Source organism: Diplodia corticola (genome assembly GCF_001883845.1).
Source record: "Diplodia corticola strain CBS 112549 chromosome Unknown scaffold89, whole genome shotgun sequence".
In the NCBI taxonomy this organism is placed as follows: domain Eukaryota; kingdom Fungi; phylum Ascomycota; class Dothideomycetes; order Botryosphaeriales; family Botryosphaeriaceae; genus Diplodia; species Diplodia corticola.
The window spans coordinates 34,331-46,901 of NW_017971568.1; the positions used below are offsets into that span (position 1 = coordinate 34,331).

The 12,571-nt window shown below is 58.7% G+C and overlaps 2 protein-coding genes across 2 annotated transcripts; one reads left to right on the plus strand and one right to left on the minus strand.

The window, feature by feature from the left end:
• Window positions 1-1,443: 1,443 nt before the first annotated feature.
• Window positions 1,444-3,022, minus strand: BKCO1_8900016 (glutamine synthetase; the record flags this gene model as incomplete). Its single annotated transcript, XM_020279694.1, has 5 exons — window positions 1,444-1,946; window positions 2,000-2,504; window positions 2,777-2,869; window positions 2,928-2,960; window positions 3,020-3,022. The coding sequence occupies 5 exons, from the start codon at window positions 3,020-3,022 to the stop codon at window positions 1,444-1,446; spliced, it is 1,137 nt and encodes a 378-aa protein (XP_020125450.1).
• A 4,168-nt stretch (window positions 3,023-7,190) lies between these two features.
• BKCO1_8900017 (uncharacterized protein) lies at window positions 7,191-7,778 on the plus strand (the record flags this gene model as incomplete). Its single annotated transcript, XM_020279695.1, has 1 exon — window positions 7,191-7,778. The coding sequence occupies one exon, from the start codon at window positions 7,191-7,193 to the stop codon at window positions 7,776-7,778; it is 588 nt and encodes a 195-aa protein (XP_020125449.1).
• Between the last annotated feature and the right edge of the window lie 4,793 nt (window positions 7,779-12,571).

Below are 12,571 nucleotides of genomic sequence, written 5' to 3' on the forward strand. Positions count from 1 at the left end.
AATCGACCCAGCAACAACAGTAATAACAACGAGAAAGGCCCACCAAACCGGCATCCGCACACGCAAAGAAAAAAAAACAAGTAATAAGAAAAGAACCAAGGAAACAAACAAACACCCACACACCCCATCCGCGCAAAAAAAAAAAAGAAACCAAACTGCGAACGACAGACACCACGGAGAAAACCATACCCACCTACATCCCCAGTCCAGTTCCCTGTCCCTCCCCCGCCTCTCCCTTTTTTTTCCTTCGTCTTATCCACCCACCCCCGCATCACATCCCCCAGACCAAAAGGACCCGACCGACCGACCGAACCGAACCGAGCCCACCCCCCCAGTCAGATCAATCATCAATAAATCAAGGAAACGACCAGTCCAACCCAAATCTAGCAAGCGTCTGCACCTATCGTGTATGTATGTACATACACCCACAGATGGTACATACCTACTAGTACCCCCGCACGCCCGCCCCGGCCGGCCGTCCCGCTTAGCCGGGAGTGGGTGGTTGGGTGGTTGGGTGTGATGGATGACGTGCGACAAAGATGGACTAGTAGGTAGGTACCTACCTAGGCGGCTGGCGGGCGGGAAGAGAGAGAGAGAGCCGACGACCAAGCAGGTGGGTGGGACCGGAATGCCATCCGTCAAGTAGGTAGGGTATAATGCTTGTACAGTACAGTACATAGCGCCCCGGAACCGGTTGACGTGCAGAGAGTGACGTCCTTTGTCGTGGCTGTGGCGGCGTCTTGGTGCTGATCGCTACTACTGATGATCATCCCGCATTGTTGTGTTCGCTAAGGCACATAAACGGCGTGGGGTGAGTGCATGAAGGAGGGGGGGGCGGGGAGGGGGAACTTGTCCCGGTTCGGGTGGTGCCGCTGCCTCTCTGACGTAAGGACACCCGTGGTCAGGCTCCCGTCTCTCCCCCTCGACGATCCCCGCCTTTTCGATGGTGGGACTCGCAAATTCCGATTGGCAAATCGATGCAAGTGTTGCCAGAGGTACGCGCACGACACAATGTCGCGCACACCAACCCCAACAGATGATCGCTCTCGTGATGTCACACAAACCCCAAGCAATACTATACCGAGGGAAAAAAAAAAGGCACGCGAGAGATATTTGAACGGGTAATAGAAAATCTTCATTCTCGCAATCCCGAGATCTACGAGTTTTACTGCATAATGGGGGAATCGTCTGTTGAAACTGGTGTGCAAGCATATAAGCAAGCATTACGAGGTGGTAATGTTCCTTGGGGTAGTCCAATGAAGGCTGTGGGGATATGGCCACAGCATCTAGGGTGTGTTTTTCCTCTTCCACATGTCCGGATTGAGACCAGACCAACTGTCCCTCTCCTACTCTCCAGTAGCCAAAATAGAAAGTGCAAACCCAAACGTTATCCGTCTACAAACTCCGTACGCAAAGAACGCATTGTCAAGCGGCGTGTAGCAATTACACTTCCGCCTTGGCCTCCATCTCGGCGGTCTCTTGCGCCTTGCCGGCAACGTCGGCACCGTCGACCTTGCCGCAGAGGGTCTCGACCATGATACCAGTCACCTGGTACGGGTCGGCGTTGGAGGCGGGACGGCGGTCCTCGAAGTATCCCTTGCCCTCGGCGGCAACGGAACGAGGGACACGGACCGACGAGCCACGGTTGGCGACGCCCCAGGAGAACTTGTCATACGACGCGGTCTCGTGCTTGCCGGTCATGCGGGCCTGGTTGCCCTCACCGTAGACGGCCATGTGCTCCTTTTGCCTAAGGGCAAGCTTCTCCATGGCGGCCTCGATGTGCTTCATGCCACCCTCGCCACGGATATCGTCGGTGGAAACGTTGGTGTGAAGACCGGCGCCATTCCAGTCACCGGGGATGGGCTTGGGTGCGAAGGTGACCACAGCGCCGAACTCCTCGGCCACGCGGTGGAGGATGAACCTAGACATCCAGAGCTCGTCGCCCACTAGTAGACGGTTAGTGACGGTAGGGGGGAGTCTTCGGAGATTTGTTACGTACTGGAGATGCCCACGCAGGGACCAACCTGGTACTCCCACTGAGCCGGCATGACCTCGGCGTTCGTGCCGGAGATGTTGATCTCGGCATACAAGCAGGCCTTGTAGTGAGCCTCGACGATGTCGCGGCAGAAGACTTTGCCGGTACCGACACCACAGTAGTAGGGGCCCTGGGGGCCGGGGTAACCGCCCTTGGGCCAGCCATAGGGCCAGCCGGCCTGATCGAGGAGGGTGTACTCCTGCTCGAGACCGAACCAGAAGTTTTGCGACTTGTGCGCCTCCATCACGACGGCAGCATCGTGGCGGTAGTTGTAGGGGTTAGGCTTGCCGTCGGCACCCCAGGTCTCGCACATGACGAGGATGTTGTCGCCAAGACGGAAGGGATCGGGGTAGAAAGCGACGGGGCGGAGGTAGACATCAGAGTTGTCGCCGGGGGCCTGGCCCGTCGAAGAGCCGTCGAAGTTCCATTCGGGAAGCTCGTCGACCTTGGAAGGCTTCGACTTGAGAGTCTGCGGGCGGGTGGATGATCAGCACGAATTCCCGGAATGCGGCGTGGGCGACAGGATCGAGACGAGTGGGGTGTGGGCGCACGATCCCACGCGATCCTTGCGACTCCAACGAGGCGCGGGTGGGCGGGAGAGTGGCGCCGCCTTCTTATCGTGCAGCACAGCAGCGATAAGGGCGGGACAACACCAGCGGGCAGCGCAGGCGTCGCACCACAGGCGTTTGTGCGCGGCGCGTCTGCGGAAGCGGGATGGGGCAGAATCGGATTGTGACTCACCCTGCACTTGGAGCGGAGGCCGTTGGAGCCGTCAATCCAGACGTACTCGGCAATGACGGAGCCCTTCTGGGGCAACTTGAGGTACTTCTCAAGCTGTGCTGGGAGTTAGCGGGTGCGCAACTTCAGCGCGCGAACAGCAGCTGCGGCTTACGTTGGCGGTGTTGGAGACAATTGTTGATTCCGACTGCGGGCTTGGTTAGAATCAGACGGCTTTTGGACAAAGGCGGGACATGCGGGACGTACCATGGTGACTGATGTGTGAGGAGCTGGCGCGGAGGGCAAGCGGCAGGAGAGCGGTATGGAGCTGTGGGAGCGCGACGGCGTGGGGCCTGTCTACACGGAGTGGAGGGGATTGAGGGAAAAAGGTTGAGGTTGTGATCGTGGTGAGAGCGGCGACCCGGATGTTTTAAAGGCTGAGCGAGCGGCGTCAGGGTTTCCTGCCCTGACGCCGCGTCGCGCCCACACGGGCAGTGCCCACGGCGCGCGCATCCCAAGGGCTCCACGCAGCATAATCCATGCCCAGGCCTTGACACCGATCCAGTCCACTCTCGAGCCACCGCCCGGCCAGGCACGCGGCTAGCCAATCACTATTTTGTCTTTGACAACGATATCGCGTGCGCGCCCTCCGCTATCTCTACCCGCCGTCCGGCTGCCCACTGCCGACGGCGAGGGCCCCCGCCGCCATGACTACTGGCTGGGTGACGCTGAGGAGCTCAGCATCCCCGGATGGGCGTTGGGACGGCCACTGACCGCCAGGCCGGCGGCGCTGCAAGGATGGCTCGTTTGCGGCCGTGTCGCGCGAGGATTCCGCCGCTGTGGATTTGCGGGCTGGGCGCGCTGGGGACCTGCAGCTGCACCAAGGCGGGCGACTTATCGGCGGCCGTGCTGCGGCTTCGCCAAAGGCCATCTCAGGAGCCCATCTCGCGGCGCGTCGTGCGATCCGGCAGATAGGCGGTCCTGCCCAGAACAGCAGCCCGTCGGTAGGCCATCCTCTGTGCCGCGCCCGCAACGGCCGCAGCCGCGAGCGGGATCGTGAAGCAGAAGACGGACATCGGGTCCGATGAGTGGCCCCCATGGTCCCCATCGCGCGCGGCGGGTGACGATGCGGCTTTTTACAGCGTTTGCGACATACCCCGCAGAAGATTGGCTCGTCACAGCCAAGCGTCCGGGATGCTCGGTGGGCGTGCGCGACGCGCACTTTTTTCTTCTCTGCTCGCGCACCCGCACGCGCTGCTGCTGGCGACCGTCGCCCGCGCTCGCCGGGGATGAGTGAGTCTGCCAGCCTGCGCGGCTTAGCGACGACGAGCTCCCTCGGGCCTGCGCCACCATCGGCATTGCGCGCAGCACTCCAGCACTCCAGGTGCCCGACGTCAACCGGCGAGGGTTGCCGCAGCAGCAGCACGAGCCCCCCGCTGCCTCATCGGCGCAGCGACTTCGGCAAGCTTGCACCCCAACACGCTCCAACACGCACCGGCGGGTGGCTGGGCTGGCGGCCAAGACCAAGGGTCTCTGGCCTTATCGCGGCCGCCCATTGGCTCCGGGGGCGGCGATGACAAAGAAAACCGCTGGCCGGCCGGCTAAACGCGGTTCGGGATGATCGGCGCTGATTCACTGTCTCCCGAATCCACACTTCTGTGCGCGCGTCGGGCGTTGTGCTTGCCGGATTCGAATGAGTTGCTCTATTCTCGTGCTCAACCACGGCGCAAGGTCCGCCGCCTCAGACGCCAGAGCGCTCCGGTCGCCACAGCGTCGTGTGACTGGCGTTGTTGTTACACATCGCCGCCCTTTGCTCGAGAGAATAGGGGCCGCGCGCTGCGAATAGGCCTAAGAATAGCCCGCTTACGTGCAAGCCAGTCCTTTAACGCTTGACCGGCCGAGGCCAGCCCTCCTTTTTCCCGAGGCGACGCCGCATGGCTGCGGACGCGGCACCAGGGCCAGCGGCCTTTTCCACTGCTGTTACGGAGCACGCATGCCTGCCTTGCCGGCTTCCACGCGCTGCTTCTGGAAGCCTGCTGGGCGGGGGCACGGGCACGAAAACCGCCCGGAGTGGCCGCCCCTCCGCACGCGCTCCAGCCACAGGCCTCCCGCAAACTCCCGCTCCCGCTCCATCTGCACTCCGGATTGGCAGCGGATTAGGAAAGGCACACCAGCCTCCACGCTCTGGGCAATCGCCATGCTCCGCTTCCCGCCTCGCTAACGCTGTGGAGCAGATTGCGCGATGTCGCCCTTCCCGCTCTGCGGCTCCCGGCGCGTCGTCGCCTGCCTGCCCGCCGTGGAGGCGGGACTGACCTCTGCCCACAACACAAAAATACTTCTTGGCCCCCGTCCGTTGCACGGCCCGCGTCGTGCTCGATCGGAGATTCTAGAAAAAACACCGCTGGCTGCCAGATAGGGGAGAATCCCAAGCCAGCTCCTGCCCTCAGCATCCAATCCAATTGGCAATCCGCTCGTCTCCTTGCCGGGAATCCCATCCTCGAGGCCTCTGTCCGACTGTGACCAAGTGCAGATCAGATCAGAAGGCGTCTCTGAGAAGCCGCCCCTCCCGGTCGGTCCGCCCCGGGCTTGGTGCGGGTCCATCGTCGAGGTCGATAGCATCCAGGGTCTAGTCTTCTTCGAGCTGTGGTCTGGAACAGGGACAGTGCTGATATGTCCCGCCGACTGATAAGCTTTCTGACCCTTATTTGTGGACGCCCGTCCGCTGCGGTGTCATGGCGCACACCCAGCGAACGGGAACGGCGGGCGTTGAGACATCTTCGTTCATGTCAACGGGCTCTGTGGCGCCGTTTCAGACGGGATCAGACAGTGCGGTTGTCTCACTGACCCTGGCCTTCTCTGTCACTCCGAAACGCCCACCTCGAGCCAGTCAGCCCTGGAGCGCACCGACCCCGGGTGGAGCCATCCGGACTCGGAGCCCCGGGTGGGGACTGGAGTCGTTACCCGCCTTCTTCCGTATATGGCTCGGGACCCCTTGGGCCCAGATCTGTTCCCGCTCTTTTGGCCTGGCGCGGCCACTAGAGAATTGCCTCCCCTCTGCGCCTGTTGACTCGCTTATTGGTCCTATTGTGGTAAGCACGAGCTTATATGGACCTCAGCTCTGGGCAACGGCGACGATCCACCTTGTATTGGATTCGATCTTTGTGGTCTGGGCTGCACCCTTAGACCCTTTCCAGCGCATCAACTGTCTATCAGTCATGGCTCGACCGTCAAATTAGCACTGGCTCCTCGAGTTGTGTCTCTCATGCCCGTCGAGGCGGGTGAGTAAGACCAACCACGCTTGTGTTTCGAAGTGTCTGGCCCAGAAACTACCTCCCATCTCTTCACGTGCATCTGTTGCGCAAGTGACAATGCTATTATTATGTTGAAACTTTGGTAAAAGGCATATTCAACGGTGCTCAACAGAATGAACCAAAAGTTACGTCTTTTTCTTTGTTTTCTCTTTGCCTTCACCTTGAAGTATTTCGAATTACAGCATCTCGTAATCGATGTATTCGCTGAGCTTGATAGAGAGATTTCAGACCCGATCAACTGCAAACCGCCAGGAAAATGACAATTGTCGAACCGTGTAGCATCTTCTCGGGCTTCCTACTTATGATAACATGTTTGCACTACAAATCCTAAACCTTGTAGCTTGCTATGACCTACAGCATTTGTCTGCTTGCATCGGCCCTCCTCCCGCTTCCGAGAAGTACTACTATGTTCTTTACTTACAGTCTGTGCACTTTCCACGCATTGTTCACTGACGGTGTAGTTTCCCATATCAAATACAGAGCTCATATGACGAAGATAAAGAGACCACACGTGTCAGATACCTTGACAAAAGCATTGTTTGTTCACAGCCCACCGACCGTTTCATGGTACCGTGCACGATTGCTTCAACTGCTCGAGTCTTAACACCGTTAGGCCAGCCGAACAACGTCCCCTACACGCGCTGTACAATGCCTCACGCGTCCTCTCCACAAGACTCAAAACCAATCATGTTCCAACAATTCGCAATGCTTTTACGCTGTTTCACTCTTCCTCAACTCCATCTGGCTCTCTGTTCACTTCCCTCTCGATCTCACGCACTGCATAGTTCAAGGACACCTCCTCTTGAAACAGCAGCGCCTCCCATAAAGCCAAGCCAAGAGAGATCAGAAAGAACAGAGAGTCCGCACAGCAAGTGACATTCGCTCGTCCACACGCATGTCATTTCGTCCGAAAAGTCAACCACCAAAACCACCCCTCAACCCTCACCACCATACCACCACCAACACGACCACCACCACCACTCACAGCCCCCCCTCCTCCACCCCAAGCAAACCCACCACCTCCTCCCACCCACCAACCAGCGCGCCGCCGCGCCGCCGCGCCGCCGCGCCGCAGCGCCGCCTCGAACCCCCCCACCCGCCATCCCACCCCACCCAGGCCCGCCACCATGTGCCAACTCCAACCCGTCTTCCACCACGCCTGCGCGCACTGGGCGCCACGCCCCCGCCTCGTCGGCGAGCCGTGCGTGCGCGCGCACCGCGTCCCCATCGTCGTCGTCGAGCGCTCGGCGTCACGAATCACTGCATCCACATCCACCAATATCACCACCACCGCCTCCGCCGTCTCTTCTTCTTCCGCCACCACCACAGCCGTATCCGTCACCATCCCCTGCGACTACCCCTTCCACCTCGGCGCCGCCGACGAAGCGGGCGAGTGTGCGGAATGCGTGCGGCGGGCGGGAGGGCGGGATGCCGGGGAGGACGACGACTCGGCGGCGGCGGCGGAGGCGTCGGGCCTTTGTGAGCGGAGGGGCTCGGTCGATTCGACGGCGACGTGGTCGACGGGGTCGTCGTCGGCGTATTCGGCCATGTCGGCGTATTCGTATGGGGGGGAGGGGATCGGCGGCGGCGGCGGTGGTGGTGGGGGAAACGGTTGGCGGCCATTTGCGGGGGTGAGTGAGGGGGGGTGGGAGGAGTTGAGGAGGGTGAGGGAGAGGAGGGAGGCTGGTGGGCGGGGGGTGGAGGTGGGAAGGTGATGGGGGGAGGGGGGAGAGGAAGGATCGAGGTTGGAATAGATCGGTTTGTGTGTGGATTGTGTGTTGTACTTCTTTGCGTATCTTTTTTTTTCATTGTAGGGGATTTTGGTGTTGGAGGGTGAGTTGTATGGAGCATAGCGGTTTGCGTTCTTTTTTCTTTCTTTCTTTTTTCGGATGCATAGCGTTGAGGGCATCTGGAATGCCTCAATTGTACAATGATATAAGTGAACTTTACAGAGCTTTTCATTTCCCTGAATGGATTCATGATCTTGAATATAGTCGTGTTGATGCGGTTTGTGAAGAAGGCAACGCTCAGGGAATTACTTCCGTGTTATAAGATCTGAGCTCACTTGTGCTATCTTTCAATAAAGTCTGTCGCTCATTCTCTTCTGGTAAACTTCAAAATTGAAAGCAGCGCCTTCCTCAACTTTTTTAAACAGCGTACTATGAAAGTCACACAAATTTCATAAACCACTCCCAAGAGCTGCCGCCACCACAAGGCCTCCGACACTCGAATCCCTCGCCACCTCAGAGAGACAATAGCAGGGATCGATCGTAGCATGAAGGCACGCGCATACCCATCGCGTCTTCACGTGGGACTCCGGCTATAAGTATCGAGCCGAGACCTACCGGGCATAATAACGTTAGGCGACTCTTCAACCACCGGACTCCGCAATCGCATATCTCAACGCTTTGAGCGGTAACGACAGGGAATCCGATCCCACCACCACTGGGTTTTCGGGAAACTCATGGGAAAAAAGGTTGGGCGTAAGGCTTAAACCGGAGGCATTGCCAAACACTCCGTCACCTTCGACGAAGTAAAGTAGATCATGATCGTGGTGTTGAGAGAAAATAATATGATGATAAATACGAGTAATTACATAAGATGACGTTTGAAATTTTTTTAAAGTAGTGAGATACCATACTCCCTTAGTAGAGTGTCAAATCAAAATCAAAGAGCTTTGATTAACGAGAATCATGGAGGAATTAGACTTGATTAAGAACACAGAAAGTAATGTTAGTTGAAATAAAAACCGGCAATGCGCTATAGCTTCTAGACTAGGCTATCAAGTATTGATCTCTCAATTTCGCCTATTCAGGTCTTTACCGCAGCAGTATACTTTGCGAAACACTTCTTGCAAGAGGACTTCTTACTTACTAACGAATGTTCAAATAGGCATGCCTAGTCCTATGCAACGGTTACTTAATGGAGGTTGTTCGCTCGCATTAATCCAGACGACAGCAACTTCGTATATATTCTGCGCTTGTCTGCTATTCCTTATGAATCGACTTGCTGCGTTTTTCACTTTCGTATGAGGCCAAAATATCTTTGTATGGTTTAGGGAGAAAAGAAAGTGGGAGAATCGAGTGAAAAGGGCTAGCACCGACGTGCAAAAGAAGAGCCAGTGGCATCAATAAGAAACAACAAAGAAGGGGCCGTCATTATATGCTTCGGGCTACACATCTCTACAAACCGCCGTTTCTAGAAATTCCCTCGTTAAATTGTTTACCCCGGCGAGAAAGAAGGCGATGGTCCACCCATACAATTTCTCTCATGATGCCTTACTACAGCCTGCACCACAGCTCCGGAGTCCCTTACGCGAAAGATGGAGCTCAACTGGCGGAGTTCACGAACAAGTGCTGAATCCACCAGCAAAGATAGACGCCGGCATTGGCAAAGACGACAGGTGCAAACTAGAAACAAAGCCACCAGCACGAACCAACCACGCATTCCTCCTTCCGATAGTGCGCTACTACTCCACCGGCGACAATACGATCCTCGCGGACGTTAGAAGATGGAACAGGGCCGGCAGCACAACCGGGATTCTCCGATCTCGCGCGCGTGCAACCCAGCCGGCTGCCGAAAAATGGCACGAGAGGCCCGGAAGCTGGGAGCAAGGGGAAGGCTGTACTCCCTGACCAATGGCGACTGCTGGTTGACGTCGGACGGCAGCGTTGGTGTTGCGTGCTCGAGGCGCGGCCGTTCTTCGACACATCAACGCGCTTTGATATTTTTTTCTGTAATTCTTTTCGGTGCCTCTCTACGTCGCACTGGGTAGCATTGCGGACGGTGCCTGTCGTGTGGCATTTGATGCGGTGTAGCCAATCCAGGAAGCCGGGAGAGGAAAAGAGAGAGTGAGAGAGATCCAACATCATTCCGGCGCAGTTCACCAGTAAGAAGAACCAAAGCCAACCGGGTTCGGATGACGGTGCAGATCTCTTCGGGAGGCTGGTGCGTATGAGCAGGCCGCTACTCTTCAATCATCTATTTTATCCCGACACCGGGTCGGAAGGCAATCTCGACGATGCTGATGCTACCGCGCGCGAAGTGCGACCAAGCCTTTTTTTTTTTTCTTCCTCTTCCCCCTCGCTCGACCATCTCCGGCGAACATTCTCGCCCCCACCAAGCACGCACGACGGAGATTTAGGGAACAGGGGGGGCCCCATACATACCCTGTTACACTAGGTACTCCGCATTGCATGACATTCTCGCCCTGACAATGCTTTCGACGACGGCCCAATGAAGCGCCGGAATTTCGATTTTGGGTTCGGCTGTTGCCGTTCAGTCGTCATCTGTGGGAATGTGCACCTCTCCCATGCCGCATTTTTTTTCCCGCTCACCGCCGAGCGAGGCACTAGCCGAGGAGCACAGAACGATGTCCACGGCTGATACCGCGAAACGCGACATGACGTGGTAGCTCGTCGCCATGGTGTGGCCAAACATGGTCGTAATCGCTACCGCCAGCAACTACCGGTACATACATACCTACGAGCGACAGAACGACAGCTCTCGAGCGGCACCGATCAGCTAGTAGTACCAGTCGTAGCACGCGGTGATGAGCAATCCTTTCGGCCAAGAAAAGCAAAGCTCGTTCCTTCATAACCGACGACGACGGCTTTACCCACGGAGCGGAGACGCATTTGGAGAAAGGATGGGCTCTGAAAGCGGGGGCGCCTGGGGCGGATGGGGAAGGCGTTCGTGTTGGTCAACTTCGCCAGCCGTTGACTTGTGCTTGTGCGTCCCATGTGTCTCCACGCCCGCCCGTAATAATATACAGCAGGCAAAGCGTGCGTGTTTCAGTTCATGCATCCCGAGGCACGCGGGCAGCAGAGAGCGCCGCCGCAGACGTGTTTTTTTTTTTTCCCCTCAGCCAGGCGGGCAGTCGGACCAAGAGTGTCGGTTCTCGTCGTCCCTTTCTTTTCACCACAACACCGGGACGAGAGAGGGGCGAATCGGTCCATTAATTCGACCGGGAGAGAGTGCGAGCTGCGAGCTGGCAGCAAAGACAGTCGTCGGTCGTCCCGCTAAGGCCGATAGTGGCTTTCTCGGCGCGGCTCACGCGCGGCTCGTGTGTCTATCACACAGGATTCTGGCGCCGCGCGGGAAACCACGTGGGGAGGAAGCTGGTAGGCTTGACGCCTGTGGCTTGCTTCACTTGGGGGTCGCCATCTTGCAGGGTCAGGAAAAAAAAGCAAAAACAGGCCGCGAAAGCGCGAAGGAATCTCCGGCAGGCTGGCCTTGACAGCCGTCCCGCCACGTGGGAAGCACAGAGACGGGCCTAATGACTGACTCGCTCGAGGGGCGCGGAGCGTGCTCCTCGGCAGCTTCTTGGCGAACGCTGTCGATCGCTTTTTTGCGCTGGAGGCGGATGGCGTGGCCAGCAGCAGGCGCGACGTGGGTGGCGGCCGGGTGTTGAAGAAAGAGGCGCTTCTCGCGGTCGGTGGTGGTCAGCACGACGGTCGGCAGGCTGTTCCCTGACGCAGGCGGGCGTCGTTGCGCGCAGCACAGAGGCGGACACCAGCAGTTTCATTCGCCTGCGCAGGTGGCAGATCTCCCGAACCGTCGATCCGGGCGCTCGCTGGAGGGAGGGCCGTGGGCCCAGCGTTCGCGCGCGAATGAGATGCAAACGGGCGCTGGACCTTGCGCGACGCCATTCGTTAGCCCGGCTGCGCCCTCGGTTCCGCTTGTGTGCGCCAGCCAGCCGCCTTCTGGGCCATCGTGGTCGTCGTCTTTGTGTCGGCAAGCGGGCCAGGCGGGGGCGCTGGTCGGTTGGGCACGATATGCCATGCAGCTGCGGTTTCAGCAGTCGTGCCCGTGTCGCGGGTTGATGGGGCCTGCTGCTGTGCCGCACTCAGGGCCTGCGCCGGCTGTCCGTCCGCCGCGCCCATGGTATGAGCTGTGATAATGACCCGAGCTAGGTGAAGTTACTACGCCTAGCTGCCGCCGCTACTTCTGGCCCAGGCTGCCCGCCGCACGCTCAGGAGGTATCGCAGAGCTCGCGGTGTCGTTGCATCGCCGCATCGCGCATCGCCGCACCGCTGTCTGCCATCGCCGTCGCCTACCGTGTGCCTGATAGCTTCTGGTACCTACCCGCCTGTTGCGCGCCTTGTTCCGGCGCGCGTGCTGCATTCTTGTCCCTGCGCCTTGCCCTGATTGCGACGGCCTGCGACGACCCACCGCGCCGCTCGGACCGCCTGCTTGTGCCGTCCGGGATACCGATCGACGCGGGGAGCGGCCGGCAGCATCCCCCTCGAGCCCTGAGCCAGCCCTGAGTCCTTGAGCAGAGGCCCGACCTTGTCCCCCCCAAGTCCGCTTCTCCTGCGCCTGAAGCGACACGAGCAGCAGCCTGCACGCTGCCAGTTTAGAGCTGCGGCGCGCCCCCTTCCCAGAGCCATGCGAGCCTAGCCGACCGCACAAATTCTCCGCCCTCGTCGCTCGCTTCGTCACGCTCGTTCCGCCCTCGCTCGGCCCCTGTTCGCCTGTTCGCAAAGAGAGATCTCACAGGCACCTG